The 19,585-nt window shown below is 40.0% G+C and overlaps 1 protein-coding gene across 1 annotated transcript in view; it reads left to right on the top strand.

Moving 5' to 3' along the window:
- Positions 1-3,673: 3,673 nt before the first annotated feature.
- Polb (DNA polymerase beta) overlaps positions 3,674-19,585 on the top strand; it is a 38,135-nt gene continuing 22,223 nt past the window's right edge. The window contains exons 1-5 of the mRNA XM_070016076.1: positions 3,674-3,889; positions 4,212-4,269; positions 8,829-8,895; positions 13,601-13,675; positions 17,545-17,603. Of these exons, the coding sequence (XP_069872177.1) occupies positions 3,829-3,889; positions 4,212-4,269; positions 8,829-8,895; positions 13,601-13,675; positions 17,545-17,603 (320 nt within the window). The 5' untranslated portion in view covers positions 3,674-3,828. The remainder of the gene's footprint in view (positions 3,890-4,211; positions 4,270-8,828; positions 8,896-13,600; positions 13,676-17,544; positions 17,604-19,585) is intronic.

Here is a 19,585-nt window from a genome sequence, read left to right as displayed (position 1 = left end):
CTCTGTTGCTCTCAGAAATGGCTTCATCTGCGGAAATCACCTGTCCACAGGTACCTTACTCGGCATAGCCATAATAGCTTGCACAAAAAAGTTGTCTGTTGTTGGTAGGATGCCGGAACAATAACACTGCCCCTTCAAAAACAAACCAGAAAGAAACTGGAGGGAGTTGTAGGGTACATGCTCTTGGCCTCTGAGGGTCTTGTCATGAACTCCTATCCCCTGAAATGCTTCCAATCCTAGCCTGGGTCGATTAAGGCTGTTTACTACACCCTCAATACAGAAGAATGACACTCATAAAGACACATTGTATGTTTCAAAAGACATGTTAAATTGAAAGTCCAGAGACAACTATTTGTGGATAATAGTGCACCTCTGATTTAGTTTTGTTTTCTTACAACCTCTTTATGGAGCTCTACTTGAAATATATAAGCTTTAGACATTAATGTGTATCATTTGGTAAGCTTTGAATGTCCATTTATAAAAGTGCTACTGTGATCATGAAAATTATATTTCCATCACCTCCAATAGTTTGTTTATTTTGCTTTTCAGGTAGAATCTTGCATTTCCCCAGGGCTGGCCTGGACTACAGTCCTCCTGCTTACATCTTCCCACATAGTTGAGGTGAAACATACCACTACACACACTGATTTTTAGCTGTTTTTTCAATAACTTCTTGACTAGATTTGCCTTGAACCACATTCCTCTGATGTTTACCTCCCAAATAAGTAGGGTCACAGGTATGAGCCACTGTGGTCCTATCTCCAATCCTAGGATACTATTGAACTTCTACTTTTCACTGTAGATTTGTTTATAAATTGTAAAAGTATTTATACATTCTACTTTTATTTTCCTTTCTCTTGGCTCTTTTCTTCAGAACAATGATTTTGAAAGGCAAAATAATGCTTCAAATAGTCATAGTTTGTTCTATGATTGCCTAGTAACAATCTACTTCAAAGAAGTGCTTTACTTTATTTCTGTTAGAGTTTGGGATATTTGGATTGTTTCAAGTGAGAGCCTATTAGAAAAAAAGCTGTTGTATACATTTGTTGAAACATGTATATTTTATGTGAAAAGATGCTCTTATTTATTTTCATTAATATTCACTCTTGCTGTTTAAATTCATCATATCAATATCTGAAGTGACTGCAATTGAAAACTATCTTTCTTAGCCAAAAATCAGTGATGCATGTCTGTAGTTCAAGCCACTCAGGAGGTAAAGATCTAGAAGTTGGCAGTTTGAGGCTAGCCCAGGCATGAAAGTTTCCTTGAGTCCATCTCCAAAAACAAGACAAGGGTATGGTTCAAGTGGTAGGTCAGCAACTGAGCAAATGCAAAAGGCCTGAGTTCACCATTCCCAAATCTGAAGAAAGAAAAACATATCCCTTGGGCTGGGAAGGTGGCTCAGTGGTAGAGTGCTTTCCTTGCATGTAGAGGCCCTGGGTTCGATTCCTCAGCACCACATAAGCAGAAAAATCCAGGAGTGGCGCTGTGGCTCAAGTGCTAGAACGCTAGCCTTGAGCCTTGAGCTGAGGGACAGTGCCCAGGCCAACCGACAAAAAATAAAAATAAAAAAACAAAAAATCCCTTTTCTATATGCAGATAGTATTGTTTTACTGAAAAGTTAACTCATATAAAAGAATATACATGTAAAGAAACTTACTAAGAAATCTATGAATATTCATGGAAGTTAACTAAATTTCAATAAGGGAGTGGTTAGTAGATCAATAAGACCCATAAGGACAGAGAACTAACTGATCATTTTTCCTTAAATTGCTACTCATTTTTAAAAGATAGTCATAATACTCATAAAAATGATTTCACAAATACTAGAAGCTTTGAAACTACTGAAAAATAGAGGAGAAGAAACATTAGAATTTACAGTCACAGGCAGGAACTTTTTGAAAAGTCCCAGGAGCACAGCAAATAGGAAAGAACTCATAACCTGACTTATGCAATTATAACCCTTTGTACAATTCCTTAAAAATAACAATAAAAATTTAAAAATGGCAATTTAAAAAGGGCTGGATTAGAGAACTAGAAATGTCCCAAAATATAAATAGTAGTTTATCAGGGATCTGAGTAGTGAGAGAGATAATCACCAATTTAAACTCTCACTCTCTCTGTCTCTCAAGATTTGAATTCATAGCCTTGACCTTATTCAGTAGGCACTGCTGAGCCATCTGCAGCCCTGGTGTTTGGTCAGTGTGTGTGTGTGTGTGTGTGTGTGTGTGTGTGTGTGTGTGTGTGTGTGTGTGTGTGTGTGTGTGTGTGTGTGTGTGTGTGTGTGTGTGTTTGGTCAGTGTGTGTGTGTGGTCAGTGTGTGTGTGTGTGTGTGTGTGTGTGTCCAGTCCTGAAGCACCTGGGCATCATCACTAAGGTTCTTTTGCCCAAGACTAGCACTCCACCACTTTAGCCACAACGCCACTTCCAGCTTTTTTTTTTTTTTTTTTTTTTTGTTTATGGGGTACTAAGGAATGGAACCCAGGGCTTCATGATCCTTAGGCAAGCACTCTACCACTATGCCACATCCCCAAGTCCCTGCTCATTATTTTTGAGATAAGGTCTCCATTCCTGCTTTAGCTTAGGCTTCCTGGGTAGTGATGGAAACAGGTTTGCAACTCCATCCAGCTCTTAGTTGAGAAGGATCACATACTTTTCTCTGCCCAGGCTGGCTTTGGGATAGTGATCCCAACAATCTCAGATTCAGAAATTGCAAGGATTAAAGAAGTGAGCCACCGTTGCTCAGTTCTTTTATCCTTTTATATACCTTTTTCAGATGTGTCATTTTATAATTACACTTCAGATTTTCTACGCTATTGGAATTGCGGTAAGGCATGAAACTAGGAGTTATACTTGTAAAAGAAAATAGTATTGATAACACATTTCAATTTCTAAAGCAGATTGTATATTTTCTTGCATTTTATTCCATCATGGGTTCATTGCTATTTTTTAGGCACTTCTTTCTTGGGGCTTTTCATCACATTGTTTCCTACCAAAAAAATGCAGGGGAATTAAAAACGACATCTTTAGCTGTTAGATGGCAGATATGCTAGAAAGTTCAGATTGGCGTATTTCATTTCATGTCCCTGCAGTGCTTCTCTACTATAATGCATTAAGAGTTTCGACATTATGACACTAGTGTTACTTATCACATAAAATATGCCATGCATTCAATTACTGTTATTGCCCACATATATACTTAAGGGCAATCTTTAATCTTCTGCTCTGGGACCCCCACCATTCTGTACACTTCAGAAACAAAATCTCTTTTTCCTCCTCTAGGGACAGAATTCCAAAGAAGCATAAGGAAAACAGGTATACTCTTGGGTTAAGAATCCATGTCTTGGAAGTGGCGCTGTAGCTCAAGTGGTAGAGCGCTCGCCTTGAGCTGAAGAGCTGAGGGACAGCGCCCAGGCCCAGAGTTCAAGCCCCACGACCGACAAAAAAAAAAAAAAAAGAATCCATGTCTTCCCATAAGAAGTTCTGATGGGCTGTAATTCGGAGGTAGTCATTTTCTCTTGGTAAGTACAAGCTTGGGAGGTCCTCCTTGAGCTCACTCAGTCCCACCGACCCCCGCTTCCTGCAGCTCGACCCTAAGCCCCTCTAGCCCCGCCCCTGTCGCTGTTTCCTGACGTCACTGCGTGCGCCGCGCCACGCCGCGCCGCGCCCTATGTCAGAGGCGGCGACCATTGTTCTGCCAGTGGCACCTCCGTGCGGCTCTGGAGCCTGGGTGCAACTTTGCCCCTCTCTAAGTCCTGGTACCTTCTTAGGGTGGGAGAGGGACCGGTCACAGGTTCTGGGCCCCTGAGGCCTTGGGTACGGGCCGCCATGAGTAAGCGGAAGGCGCCTCAGGAGACTCTTAACGGGGGCATCACGGACATGCTCATGGGTTAGTTCCGGTCCCAGGCCTTTATCCTATCCCCTATCCTTCCTTTCCTCTTACCTTCCTCCCTCCCTTTCCTCCTGTCCCCTGCCCGTACCCTTGCGCTTCCCCTGCCGCGCTGCCCTGTGGGTGGGGCCCGCTATAGGCAGCAGGTATTCCTCCCCGGGGTCGCCTGTCAGCGCCCGTGCTGCGTGTGCAGCCTTGAAATCTGGCCAGTGGAGAAACGGGTGATCTTCGACCTGAGAAGTTGCCAGTCTTCGTCCAGGGAACCCAGCTTTCCTGTGTTTACTCGCCACTCTTGTTCACTGGAATCTCTCTGCCTTTTCAGAACTTGCAAACTTTGAGAAGAACGTGAGCCAGGCCATCCACAAATACAATGCGTACAGGTGAGACAGCGGCGTACTAGTAGCATGGCGCAGAGGTACCCTCGTTTCGTGTGGCATTTAACAGAGCTGGGAGAACAGTGGGTATCTGGACCATCTGAAGTAAGGGGAGGGGTGCGAACAACAAACGACAGGTGGTACCTTACCTTAATATTTGTTAGAATTTTGGCAGTGCTCCCCATAGGATCGATTCAGATAAATTCTCAATTCTTATTGAAAATAGATACAGCATAATACATGTTTTTCCGCCACCATACGTGAATATCTGGAGATGCAATGTGATTTTAAACCAGTGGAAAAGGTCTGAACTGTAAAACAGGTATGGTTGGAGGAATCATTTCTTACAGTGTGGTTGGTCGGTGACTGATGTCACCTTTACTGGGAACCTCACCAGCGGCCTTCCCCTAGCTATTATCACCACACCCATTGCTGTGCTGCTGCTCTTTAGCTTATAAACGTCCAAGTACTTCAGCTTGTTTTGTTGGTTTTTGTTTGTTTGTTTTGTCCTGGTACTGGGGATTCAGGGCATGGGCATTATCCCTGAATTTTTTTCATTCAAGGCTGTAGCTCTACCACTTGAACTACACAGCCATGTCTGGATTTTTGATGGTTAATTGGAAATAAGTCTCATAGACTTTCTTGAAAGGCTATGAAACTCAGTCTTCACATCTCAGCCTGCTGAGTAGTTAAGATTACAGGTGTGAGGCACTGATGCCCAGCTAGTACCTCAACTCTTTAATGTAAAAACAAATGTTGGCTTCACACTAGGCAACACCTTCTTTTCTCATGTTACAACCAGTCTTCTTGAATAGTTTGTGTTTTATGCCTAGACTTCATCTGTAGTCACTTCTTATGCAGTATAATTTTCATATTACCATTCCTGTGAAATGCTTGCATCTACATCTCACCTTGTTGGACTCTTAGTGGTATTCACTGCTGGCTCATACATTGAAAGTATTTCCCTTGGTTTCCATGATGGCACTCCTGTCTGTTTTTTCATGTCTTTATCTGTCTTAACTTTTAATATTAGTTTCCAGAGGTCTGCCTTAACTTCTCTTTGTTTGTTTGTTGGTCGTGGGGTTTGAGCTGTCCCTCAGCTCTTCAGCTCTAGCCTAATGCTATGCCACTTGAGCCACAGCATCACTTCCAGTTTTCTGTTGGTTAATAAGTGTCTCACTGACTTTTCTGCCTGGGCTGGCTTTGAACCGTGATCCTCAGATCTCAGCCTCTTGAGTAGCTAGTATTACAGGCATGAGCCACTGGCACCCAGCCTAAAGTTCTCTTATCTCATTCTCATACTTCTTTCTTGGCTTTGAATACCACTTGTGTCATTGACTCCAAAGCTGTGTTTTCCTCCAGATTTTTCCCTTCCCCACTCAGTGTATTTTAAACTGAATTCGCTAACCGTACTATGACCCATATGTTGGTGATCTAGTTATCATAATCAACCCTCTATTCAGGTCACAGCATTCTTAAGTGGGATGTAGGTCTTCCCCTGCTTGTTACTCCCCAGCCAATACACTTCTCTTTCTTTCTCTTTCTCTCTCTCTGTCTCTCTTCTCTCTCTCTTTTCTCTCTCATCTCCTCTCTCCTCTCTCTTTGGTGCTAGAACTGTGGTTAGAACTTAGGGCCTAGCCACTATCCCTGACCTTTTGTACTCAAGACTTTACCATTTGAGCCACAGCTCCACTTCTGGCTTTTTGGTGACTAATTGGAGATAAGTGTCTCCTGGACTTTACTGTCTGGGCTGGCTATGAACCATGAACCTCAAATCTCAGTCTCCTGAATAGCTAGAATTACAGCAGGCTCATATTTCTCTTGATTGTGGCCAAAAATTAGTTATATAATCTTGCCGTACTTCCATTGCAAATAAGTACTTTGGCCTTTTATGATCTTCCTTTTCTGCCTTTATCCTTCAGTGCCAATTATCTGGATCTACTTGCCTTTCCTGAAAGGTGAGCTTTCCTTGGCCTGCTTTGCCTACAGATAGGTCCAGTCATATGCTAACAGAGAAGTTGAAATCTGAATCTAAAAGTTTATATACATTAGAATAGAAAAAAAATCCAAGGTTTCAAAGATTACCAAATATTAATATTAGATAATAGTTAATGTTAATATTATTAATAGTAATGTTTTCCCCCACTATTACACATCATTAACATCATTATTTTCCTTGTGAAGGACATATATTAAATTATACATAGTAAGAAAGTATTAGTCTGACACTTTCATACATGCATATGATATACTTTGATTATGTTTACCCCCTCTATTACTTTTTTTTTGGGGGGGGGGTCTGGTTGTGGGGCCTAAATTCTGGGCCTGGGCGCTGTCCCTCAGCTCTAGGCTAGCACTCTACCGCTTGAGCCACAGTGCCACTTTCTGGCTTTTTTCTTTTTGCTTATGTGGTGCTGAGGAATCGAACCCAGGGCCTCATGCATACAAGGCAAATGCTCTACCACTGAGCCACCTTCCCAGCCCCCCTCTATTACTTTTTATAAACTTTTCTTTTAAAAGTATTTTTATTGCCAGGCACTGGTGGCTCATGCCTGTAATCCTACCTTCTGAGGAGGCTGAGATCTGAAGATCTCGGTTCAAGGTTAGCCCTGGCAGAAAGTCTGTGAGACTCTTATCTCCAATTAACAACTGGAAAACTGGAAGTGGCAGTGTGGCTCTAGTGCTAATAGTGCTAACCTTGAGCTGAAGACAACTGAGGGACAGTGCCCAGGCCAAGAGTTCAAGCCCCACGACTGACAAAAAAAAAAAGTGTGTGTGTGTGTGTGTGTGTGTGTGTGTGTGTGTGTGTGTGTGTGTGTGTGTGTGTGTGTGTGTGTGTGTGTGTGTGTGTGTGTGTGTTGTTATTATAAAGGTGATTTACAGATGGGTTACAGTTACATAAGTCAGGTAAAGAGTACATTTCTTTTTGGACAGTGTCATCCTTTCCCTCACAAACTTTTCCTTTTTTACATCAGTTCTAAACTATGTTTAACATTGAAGTTAGACAGGGTTCAATCATTGAGTGCCCGGAGTTTACTTTATCTCATAGATTCCTGAGCTGGATATGTGTGGAGGTAGGCAAGAGTCACAGATCAGTGTTTGATACTGGACTAACAACATGGAAGCAATTGAAAAAACCCTACTTCCTTGTCATGATGAAACCCATAAAAAATGTGCAAAAAAAAAAAAAGGTGGTGGGGAACTGAGAAAATGACATTAGGCACTCGTGGCTCACATTTGTAATCCTAGCTACTCAGGAGACTGAGACCTGGAGGATCAAGGTTCAAGCCAGCCCAGGCTGAAAAGTCTGAGGAGACTTCCTTTCTAATTAGCCAGCAAAAATCCAGTCTGGAGGCATGGCTCAAGTAGTAGAGTATTAGCTGTGATAGACCAAGAGCATAAGGCCCTGCGTTCAAGCCATAGTGCTGGCACGTGCACACACATGTACACACATGTACCTGTGCACTTGCATGTGCACCTCCAGACAAAAACTGTCCATAGTATGAGACTGCCTTTAGTATGAGATATATTGTGAATTTTATGGTGACATCTTTGTTTGAAAGAATTATGAGGGTTAGGCTGGGCGCTAGTGGCTCAAGCCTGTAATCCTAGCTACTCAAGAGGCTGAGATCTGAGGATCATGGTTCAAAGCCAGCTGGGGCAGGAAAGTCTGTGAGACTCTTATCTCTAATTAACCACCAGAAAACAGGAAGTGCAGCTGTGGCTCAAATGGAGAGTACTAGCCTTGAGCTGAAGAGCTGAGGGACAGCACTCAGGCCCAGAGTTCAAGACCCATGACCAAGGCTTGAAGTCTTTTTTTTTTTGTCGGTCATGGGGCTTGAACTCTGGGCCTGGGCACTTTCCCTCAGCTCTTCAGCTCAAGGCTAGTGCTCTACCACTTAAGCTACAGCGCCACTTCTGGTTTTCTGGTACTTTATTGGAGATAGGAGTCTCACGGTCTTTCCTGGGCTGGCTTTGAACCGCCATCCTCAGATCTCAGCCTCCTGAGTAGCTAGGATTACAGGCGTGAGCTACTGGCACCTGGCAGGCTTGAAGTCTTAAACGAACATTTGCTTTATAAGGTACAGCCTATGGTTTTCCTCGTTTTTTTTTTTTTTTTTTCATTCTTAAATTTTTTCTTATTTTATCCTGTTATAAAACTTTAAAGAAAAAAACTCCCAGTGATATTTTCCACTTAATCTCAGAAAAGAAAACTGCTGCTATCCTGAATCCCCAAATGTCAGGAACTTCAAGATATTCTTAAAAAGTCAGAAATATATTTGGGGGCCTGTCAGCTATTGATGTTTTAACTTTACATGGAACTAGAAAATTAGCTATTTTGGTGAAAGTAGAATATGGATATTTGCTTGTATGTATGTATGTATGTATGTATATTAGTTTAAGAAACAGTAATTAAGGTCTTGATTTTATTTTAATTTTATTTTTATTATTGTCTGGGTAGTTGTACAAAGAAGTTGTTATTTAACAAAGCAGTTTATGAATACAATACTACTTGATCAGTGCCATCCTGGATTTTTAATTATTTTACTTTTTTATCCTTGCAGAAAAGCAGCATCTGTTATAGCAAAGTACCCACACAAAATCAAGAGTGGAGCAGAAGCTAAGAAATTAGTAAGTTTAGTAGGCATTTTTTTTCTTTTTTTGTAGAGATCATATATGTACAGATATATTTCCAAAGCTGCTTAGATTCACATAGGCAGTTCCACTGCTCCTGATTTGTTGGATTAATATTAATGCATTTCAAGCATACTTTTTGAGCTCAAATGTTTTGATTTGAAGAAAGAGTACATTAAAAAATTTTAAATATATGTAATTACAGTAGTCTTTCTCTACATTTTCAAATATACATGTACTCACTCTTACATTCACCTTTAGTGTGGAGACTTTAGAAGACTTTGGTGTTGCTGGTGTAAGTTTATGTGGTCCCAAGCTATACATCTCATTCCCAAAGAGATCTTAACCTACTGGTAAACATAGGATTAAGCCTCTTTTATATTATGGTAGTTAGCCCCATATTCTGTGAGCACTGTCTGCTAATAGTTCCCAGTTTCCACAAGGTCACATCTCTTGGTAATTTGTAGTAATTTCACTAAGTATATCCTGAGGAGTTCTACCTATTGATAGTCATAGTTTTTCCTCACTAATAGATTAAAAATTCCTCAAAGTAAAGGACTATTGTCTTATTTATTTCTTGTTTAAGATACCAAACTGACATGTACTTTGATTTGTGTTGGTCCTGAAGTTATTGCTTCTTTCTATTCTATTTCTGTTTCACAAAAGTCCTCTGAAATTGATGTATTCATATTTGATCATTCTTTTTTCTGAAAGCCTTGAAAGTATGAACCATAGCTACCCTCATGTTTTCACCCTTCAGAATCATAACATTATAAATCTTTTACTTCTTAAGCTTGAGTGAGAAATTCCTATATTAATTGTGCCACAATGTAACCTATAAATTTGCAAAGGTTTTAAGTCCTTTGTGCTATACACAGTTCTCAGCATCATATGTCCCCCTAAATAGGAGGTCTAGCCAATAATAAGTACATTGGCCTTTAGTTCTCATTCTGAGTTCTGCCTTGGCATTAACCTTGGAAATCACTTTTACTTTTATTCTTTTCTCCTTTTGTTACCACTAAACTTCTTTTTTAGTGGTATTGCAAATAGCCTGCTTTATATTAGAGCGATTCTTCCTTAAAGCTCAGACTTACTTCATCCTAAATCTAAGCTCATGGTATATCCCTAAAAGTATTATAAAGATATGTTTTGGGTTAGATTAGACTTAACATAAAAAATCCCATTAATCCTTTTCACTGTTACTTTAAGAACACACTTGCTATTTATTGCGTTGGATAGCTTCTCAATAATTCTAGAAATCTAAAGTCTCCAAAACAAATTATTTGCTTTTTTTCTCTTCAGTGTTCGCTATAGAAAAGAGCTGAGGGTTTAAATTACTTGTATGTTAAATTACAGTATACTATTGAGTAAAATTATTTTAGCATTATTTTCTAATTATTTTTTATTGTTTAATACATCATCTTGCAATATTTATTTTTATTTTATTATATTTATTGCCCAGTAATTACTTATTTATAATAAGTAAGTAAATAAAAAAGAAATTCCAAAACCAAAATTTTATATTCCCTTTCTTTCATTATGCAGCTAGTCTGCCTAAACCATATTATGTCACTTTTGTTCACATCATTGTATGATCTGCTGAGTATTTCCCTGCCCTTAATTCTGTGACAATTTGCCTTCTCAAGAGAAAGGTAAATGTGGCAGTCTACCATGCACTTAACATAAGTGCTAAAAATGAAGATTTCAGCCTGATGCTAGTTGTATAATCCTACCTACTTAGAGTGAGATCTGAGGCTCTGAGTTCAGTTAACTTGGGCAGGAAAGTTCATGAGACTTTTTTTGTTGGTCCTGGGGTTTGAATTCAGGGCCTAGTCACTGTCCCTGAGCTGTTGCTCAAGGCTAGCACTCTACCATTTGAGCCATAGCACCACTTCTGGGTTTTTCTGCTAATGTGGTATTGAGGACTCAAACCCAGGGCTTCATGCATGCTAGGTACTCTACCACTAAGCCACATTCCCAGCCCCATTAGACTCTTATTTTCAATAAACTAAAAAGCTGAAAGTAGATCTTTAGCTCAAGTGGTAGAGTGCTAGCCTTGAGGAAAAGAAGCCCAGGGACTGTGTCTGTGCCCAGCACCTAAAAAAAGAAAGATTTTAGATTTATTGAAAGACTACATGTCTTTAGCAGGAGTGAGTAATAACAGGAGAAAATAAATCAAGCATCTGCATTAGTCAAGATAAAAAAAACATAAGATATAGCTCCTGGTGAGCAGTAGTAATGTATACAACACTGGTTTTATGACAGTTATGTAGCCTACTCTATGTGGTTTCAAGTTATGGATTTTTAGACCTGCTGGACATAAAGGTAAATTTGAACAATATTTAAAATACTGAACTCTGTATCTTGAACATTCAGTTTTTCCTCAACAGCTTTCTCCTTGGAACTCTCTCTGTCTCTCTGTCTCCGTCTCTGTCTCCATCTCCATCTCGATCGATCAATCGATCGATCGATAGATAGATAGATAGATAGATAGATAGATAGATAGATCTGCTCTATAGGAAACGAGAAGCTTAAGCAGTTTTCTTTCTTCTTCTTTTTTTTCTTTGGGTCCAGTTGTGGGGCCTGAACTCTGGGCCTGGGTGCTGTAGCCCAAGGCTAGCGCTCTACCACTTGAGCCACAGCACCACTTCTGGCTTTTTTCTTTTTGCTTATGTGGTGCTGAGGAATCGAACCCAGGGCCTCATGCATGCAAGGCAAGCGCTCTACCACTGAGCCACCTTCCCAGCCCCTTCTTTTTTCTTCTAATCTTCCTAAGTTCTTTGTTAATTTCTGTTTGGTAATTACTTTTCAGAGGTTAGATACAAATTGAATAGTTTGTGGGCACTTATTAAATATTACACAAATCCAGAATTTGGAAGGGTGAATGGAGGGCTAGTACTCATGCATAACATGTATAAACTAGTTAACTATGTTAATAAACTACAAAGGACCAGTAAACCCAAGTTTGCCTACTCTTATTGTTAGAATAATATGAAATGTGGGCAGAGATGTGAAAAAAAGTACCCTCATTTACTGATAATGGAAATGTTTATTGTTACAGTCTTTCCAAAGGATAATTTGCAGGATGTCTAGCAGTTCCACTTTCAGAAGTTTGTTCCAAGGAAGCCAATAACATTATGTGCATGCAAGATTCAGTAGTTTATAACTTTTGAACACTTACATGTCAGGCACTAGGGAAGATAAATTGAAAAGATAGGTTCTCTGCTCTTGCATTCTAGAGAAGTGCTGTCCAACATGACAACCACAAGCTACATTTAGCTACTGAGTTCTTGAAATGTAGCTACTGTAACTGAAGAATTAAAAATTTATATACATTTAAATGATCACATATAGCTAGTATATCATATTGGACTTTGCAGGTCTAGAGTACCTATGTGGTACCTACACCAGCAGCAGTGGAAGTAGCCGCATTAGCAGCAGTACCAGCACCTGAGAACTTAAAATGTAAAATATTGGCCTCTCTTTTTACCACTGACATACCAAATCAGAAACTCAAAGGTGAGACTTGACATTCTATAGTTTAATAAGTTCCCTAGGAAACACTGATGGGTGCAAAAGCTTGAGAAGCTCTTTTAGAACAGTGCTAGTTCATGACTATAGTGAAATAATTGGAGACCACCTAAATAAATGTTCACATGTAGGATATGTGTTAAGTAAGCTTATACAATGAAATGCATGCAGCAGCCACTAAAGATACTACTGCTATATTTAGTTACTGATATAGAAATTTGTTCATAATATCCTAAAGAAAAAGTTTACACATATGTATGTTTATATGTTTATAAGTAGAAAAGAAGTTAAATAATGCAAGAAAAGGTGAGTGGATAACGTTACAGATGATATTTAATTAATTAATTTATTTATTGCCAGTTCTGGGGCTTAACTCAGGGTGTGGGCACTGTCACTGAGCTTCTTTTGCTCAAGGCTAGCATTCTTGCCACTTGAGCCACAGCACCACTTCCTGTTTTTCTGTTTATGTGATGTGGTACTGAAGAATCAAACCGAGGCCTTCATGCTTGTTAGGCAAGCGCTCTACCACTAAGCCACATTCCCAGTCCTATGTTTAACTTTTAGATAAGTGAAATCATCTGATAAATGATTTTAATATTTTTTTAATTTTTAAATTGTTATTATAAAGGTGATATACAGAATGGTGACAGTTATATAAGTCAGGTAAAGAGTACATTTCTTTTTGGACAATGTTACAACCCTTCCCTTGCTTTTTTCCAGTTTTGATTTTAATACTTACATAACTATATTTTCCAATTTTTCTACAATTAAAATGATGATTATTTTTTGTGGTACTGGGGATTGAAACTAGAGCTATGCCTATGGTAGGGTACTGTTTTATCACTGAATTTTCTGCTCTCAAAAGTTAAATTTTTAAATAGAATTTTATTGCTATTAGGTGTTATATAGAGGGATTACTGTCAGGTAGTGAGTACATTTCTGCCAAAAGTTAATTTTAAATAAACAGGAGTCATTAACAATTGTTTCATTAAAAGTTCTGTTACCAAGCCTTTTAATTATTTGCCTTTGGAAAAATTTATTACTGGGGTTCAATTTTCAATATCTTTTGTTTCAAAATTTGTCATGTGATATTTGCTTTTAATTTCTCAAACACTTTGACTTGGCAAGCATTATATTTATATGACTAACATACTTTTGCTTTTCTATGTAGCCAGGAGTAGGAACAAAAATTGCGGAAAAGATTGATGAGTTTTTAGCAACTGGAAAATTGCGTAAACTGGAAAAGGTAAAATAGTAACTTATTTATTTGATTACAGTATCTTTGTTTATGGCAACTGTATGTTACTCATTCTAATAAGTCTCAGAAAGAAAAGAGTTGATTGGACTTTATGGCTCTAAGCATTCCATTATTTATTTAGTTTTTGGTGGTACTGGTGGTTGATGTGCTACCATTTGAGCCACACTCGCAGCCCTTTTCACCTTTGCTAGTTTTTTGTTGTTGGTTGTGGGGCTTGAACTCAGGGCCTGAGTGCTGTCTCTGAACGCTTTTGCTCAAGGTTAGCACTCTACCTTTGAGCCACTGCTCTACTTGTGGTTTTTGGTTAATTGGAGATAAGAGTCTCACAAGGACCTTTCTGCCTGGGCTGGCTTCAAACTATGATCCTCAGATCTCAGCATTCTGAGTAGCTAGGATTATAGGCATGAGCTACCAATGCCCAGCTCTTTGCTAGGTTTTGAACAGAATCTCACATGTATGCCCAGGCTGGTCTGTATTGTAATGTGTCTATATATGCTTCCCATGTAGATAGGATGACAGATGCATGCCACTGTATGTATATCCTGCAGCTATTCATTGAGAGAGGGTTTCCTTTTTATGCCCAGGCTTAAACACTGCCATCCTTTTAATCTCTTAAGCCAGAAGTGCTGGCTAAAGATTTCAACTACATGGGAGGCCAGAGGATCACTGTTCCAGGCCAACTAAGACAGAAGAAATTTACAAAGCCTCAACTCAACAGAAAAAGCTGGGTATAGTTGGGTGCTTCTGTCATCCCAGCTATAGCAGGAACATAAACAGGAGGAATGTGGTCCAGACCAGTCCTGGCAAAAAAAGTGAGCCAATCTTAGAAAAGACCAGAGGTAAAAGGGCTAGAGGTGTGGCTCAGTTGGTAAATCACTTGCCTGGCAATATAAAGTCCTGAATTTGGTAAAGTGCCTTCTAAAATGTCAATATTGCTTCTAAACATTTTCACTTAATAGGTATGAGGGAGGATGCCTTTTCCTTCCGCTATTTTGGGGAGGCCAATGTGGAAGGACCAGCCTGAACAACATAGTAAGACTTTATTATGCAAAAGTTTTCCACTTATTTTATGTGACATTTAAGAGACTATTAGCAGCTGTTGTATTTGTGCTGATTAGAATAATAGGTGGAAGCATTCTTTTAAAAAAATTATTATCTTTAAGTAGTTGTACAAAGAAGTTCTATTCTATGAAACAGTATATGAATACAAAGTATCTGATAACATTGTCACCCATCACTCTGTGGGAGCATTTTTTTTTTTTTTTGGTCAGTCTTGGGGCTTGAACTCTGGGCTTGGGTGCTATCTTCAGCTCTTCAGCTCAAGGTGAGCACTCTACCACTTGAGCCACAGTGCCACTTCAGTTTTCTAGTGATTTATTGCAGATAAGAGTCTCATGGAGTTTCCTGCCTGGGCTGTCTTTGAACCTCAATCCTCAGATCTCAGCTCCTGAGTAGCTAGGATTACAGGTTTGAGCCACTGGCGCCTGGCTTGTGGAAGCATTCTTAATGGCATTAAGATATGTTTTAAAATTCAGTCATGCCTAAACACATATTACAATGTACTATGTGGTTGGGTTTTTTTTGTTTTTGTTTTTGTTGGTCATGGGACTTGACAGTTCGAGGCTAGTGCTCTACCACTTGAGCCACATTGCCACTTCCAGTTTTCTAGTGGTTTATTGGAGATAGGAGTCTCATGAACTTTCTTGCTTGGGCTGACTTTGAACTGTGATCCTTAGATCTCAGACCCCTGAGTAGGTAGGAGCCACCAGTGCCCCGCACTATATGAATTTTTATGAAATTTGTTATACATAATACAACACATCCTTGAAATATATTGCATTCTTTTAAACATTCACACACACACGCACAAGAAAATATTAGTATCCATGATATAGTTGATTCACTTTTATAGTTGGTTCATTTACAGTACCATTCTGGAAAGAGATGATAAACTTTAAATATTATTGTCATCATATGCCAGTGGCTCATGCCTGTAATCCTGGTTACTTAAGAGGCTTGTATCTGAGGATTCGGTTTGAAGCCAGTCCTGGCAGCAAGGATTGTGAGACTGTTATCTCCAATTAACCACCAAAAAGCTGGAAGTAGAGCTGTGGCTTATGTGGTAGGACATTAGCCTTGAGCAAGAAAGCTCAGAAATAATACCAGGCTCTTAAGTTCAAGGACTTGTAAACCGCCCCCCCCCCAAAAAAAAAAAAAAAGAAAAAAGAAAAACCAGGTGCTGTGTGGCTTATGCTTGTAATCCTAGTTCCTTAGGAAGCTGAGACCTGAGTATTGCAATTTGAAGCCACCCTGGGCAGAAAAGTCTGAGAGACTCATATCTCCAATAAACTGTGCAGAAAAAGCCAGAAGTGGTGCTGTGGTTCAAGTGGTAGAGTGCTAGCTTTGAGCAAAAGAGGCTCAGTGACAATGTCTAGGTCCTGAGTTCAAGCCCCAGGACTGAGGGGAGGGGAGAGAGACAGAGACAGAGACAGAGAGCAAGACAGAGAGCGAGACAGAGAGAAAGATAGGGAGAGAGAGGAGAAAGAGAGAGATCATCAGAATCTCTAAGCTTAAACTCTCCCAAGCATTTTTTTGGAACCTTAAAGATAATTATATCAGTTTTTTTTAAGTGTTGACTGTCAAGTGTTCTTATCACAAAAATAGCTGCATAACTGACTAGATTTAACCATTACTTAATGTATATACCCTTCAGAACATGAGGCATATATTTTATCAGTTCAAAGAAACAAAAATTGTATGTGTGGGGACTAGGAATTAAACTCAGAGCTTCACATATGCTCTGTACCTAAACCTGATTTTCCAGCCCTTACTCCATTAATTTTTTTTTTTTTTTTAAGTCATGGGCTTGAACTTGGGGCCTGGGCATTGTCCCTGAGCTCTTGTGTTTAAGGTTAGCACTCTACCACTCTGAGCCACAACACTACTTCCAGTTTTCTGGTGATTAATTGGAGAAAAGAATCTCATGGACTTTCCTGCCCAGGCTAGCTTTGAACCACAATCCTCAGATTCTCAGCTTCCTGAGTATTTAGGGTTACTGATGTGAGCTACCAGTGCCTGGCTTCCCTCAAAACTTTTTTGAATTGGTTATCAGTGCCTATCTATACTCCTAGACACCTAGGAGGTAAGATTAGAGGATCTTCATTTAAAAAGTCGGCTCTCATCCGGGTGCTGGTGGCTCACGCCTGTAATCCTAGCTACTCAGGAGGCTGAGATCTGAGGATCGCGGTTCAAAGCCAGCCCGGGCAGGAAAGACTGTGAGACTCCTATCTCCAATAAACCACCAGAAAACCAGAAGTGGCGCTGTAGCTCAAGTGGTAGAGCGCTCACCTTGAGCTGAGGAGCTGAGGGACAGCGCCTAGGGCCAGAGTTCAAGCTCCACAACTGACAATAAATAAATAAATAAATAAATAAATAAATAAATAAATAAATAAATAAATAAATAAATAAATAAATAAAATAAAAAGTTGGCTCTCCCAGAGAAGTCTGCAAGACTTGTCTAGCAAAAAGCAGACTAGAGGCATGGTTCAAGTGATAAGAATGCAAGCCATGATCAAGAAAGACAAGCAAGAGCTAGAGGCCCTGAGTTCAAGCTCTGGTACTGGCAAGAATACATTTTTTTTTAAAGAATAAATTAGATAAATAAATAATAAATCATCTTTAGCTTCTGCTCATCACTTAGCACTTAGGTTATATGTGAATCCTACTTATAAGTTATCCAGGCAAATGCAAATGATTGTCCCACTTTTCTTAGCATATTTGTATATTTCTGATAAGATCATTGAAGTCTGCAGGGGTTTCCTTAATCATTGTTAATCTTTTTTTTTTTTTTCTTAAAGATTCGGCAGGATGATACAAGTTCATCCATCAATTTCCTGACTCGAGTTAGTGGCATTGGGTAAGAACTATTTCTTAAACAGACATGGTTTTATTTTTCATGTCAACCAAAACCTGTACTTCTCTACCTTTATGATTTTTTTTTTTTTGGTCGGTCATGGGACTTGAACTCTGGTCTTGGGGGCTGTCCCTGTGCTCTTCAGCTCAAGGCAAGCGCTCTACTCTACTGTCTTTCAGCTCTTCATTTCAAGGCTAGTGCTCTACCACTTGAGCCATAGCACCACTTCTGGTTTTCTAGTGGTTTATTAGAGATAAGAGTTTCAACGGGGGGGGGGGGGGGGGGGGGGGAGGCCGCTGGGAAGGTGGCTCAGTGGTAAAGTGCTTGCTTTGCATGCCTGAGGCCCTGGGTTCGATTCCTCAGCACCACATAAGCAAAAAGCTGGAAGTGGCGCTGTGATTCAAGTGGTAGAGTGCTAGCCTTGAGCTGAAGAGCTGAGGGACAGCACCCAGGCCCAGAGTTCAGGCCCCACAACCGGACCCCTCCCCCCCAAAAAACCAAACAAAAACAAAAATCATAAAGGAAGCTGGGTGCCGGTGGCTCACGCCTGTAATCCTAGCTACTCAGGAGGCTGAGATCCGAGGATCACAGTTCAAAGCCAGCCCAGGCAGGCTGTCCCTCAGCTCTTCAGCTCAAGGCTAGCATTCTACCACTTGAGCCACGGCGCCACTTCTGGCTTTTTTCTTTTTGCTTATGTGGTGCTGAGGAATCGAACCCAGGGCCTCAAGCATGCAAGGCAAGCGCTCTACCACTGAGCCACCTTTCCAGCCCTCCTTTATGATTTTTGACCATAGGATTCACCCATTTTTAGCTTATGGGTCTAAAAGACTGATTCTTCAGATGCTGTGACTATTTGTTATGTTTTCAAGGTTTTCCAGGGAAGAAAATTATGAAACTTGAATATAGATTGTGAGTAGCTCTAGGAGAGCCTGAACTGATTCAGTATTGGCTTCTTTTTATTTTTTGCCAGTTCTGGGGCTTGAACTAAGGTCCTAAGCACTGTCCCTGTACCTCTTTGGGCTCAAAGCTAGTGTTCTACCACTTGAGCCACAGTGACACTTCTGGCTTTTTCTAAGTAGTTCATTAGAGGTAAGAGTCTCACAGGCTTTTCTGTCCAGGCTGGCTTCAAATCATGATCTTCAGGTCTCAGCCTCCTAAGTATCTAGTATTGTAGGCATGAACTGGTGGCCGACTTACTTTATTTCTAAAAAATATTTTAATTATTATTTTTAGGTAGTTTTGCAAAGGAGATGCCATTTAACAAAGCAGTTTATGGATACAATATATCTTGATCAATGTCATCTCTTTCAACATTCTCACCTATCCCTCCCCTACACACTCCTTTATTAATTTTATAGGATATACATTGGATTCTTGTTTGCATTTACCCCCTGTTCTCTTCATCTATCTACCCCTTTCTCTTTGACACTGCCCTAGCCCTTTCTAGTACCCACTTCCTGGTGTTTTATTTTGCTGAACTTTGATTTTGGCTTTCTATTTGAGATCTCCCTTGAATCCACCATATTTCAGTTAATGAATTTGTACACCTGCATACCACCAAGTGTATTTACTTTTTTTTTTTTGGTAAGTCATGGGGCTTAAACTCTGGGCCTGGGCACTGTCCCTCAGCTCTTCAGCTCAAGGTGAGCGCTCCACCGCTTGAGCTACAGCACCACTTTTGACTTTCTAGTGGTTTATTGGAGATAATAGATAATAGTCTCACGGACTTTCCTGCCCAGGCTTGCTTTGAACCGCGATCCTCAGATCTCAGCCTCCTGAGTAGCTAGGATTACAGGCCTGAGCTACCTGTGCCTGGCCACTTAGGAGTTTTTAAGCTAAATGTAGATTCCACATATAAGGGAAAGCATGGGTCCTTTGTCTTTGTGGGCCTGACTTAAAATAATTTTTTTCAAGTCTTTCCATTTATTTAAAATGGCATAATATCATTCTTTCTAATGGGTGAGTAAAATTCCATGGTGTGTGTG

The sequence above is a fragment of the Dipodomys merriami genome, unplaced genomic scaffold (assembly GCF_024711535.1).
Source record: "Dipodomys merriami isolate MVZ:Mamm:240054 unplaced genomic scaffold, mDipMer1.0.p SCAF_12, whole genome shotgun sequence".
NCBI classification, from domain to species: Eukaryota; Metazoa; Chordata; class Mammalia; order Rodentia; family Heteromyidae; genus Dipodomys; species Dipodomys merriami.
The sequence above is the reverse complement of the archived record's forward strand: the minus strand, read 5'-3'. Positions and strand labels throughout refer to the sequence as shown.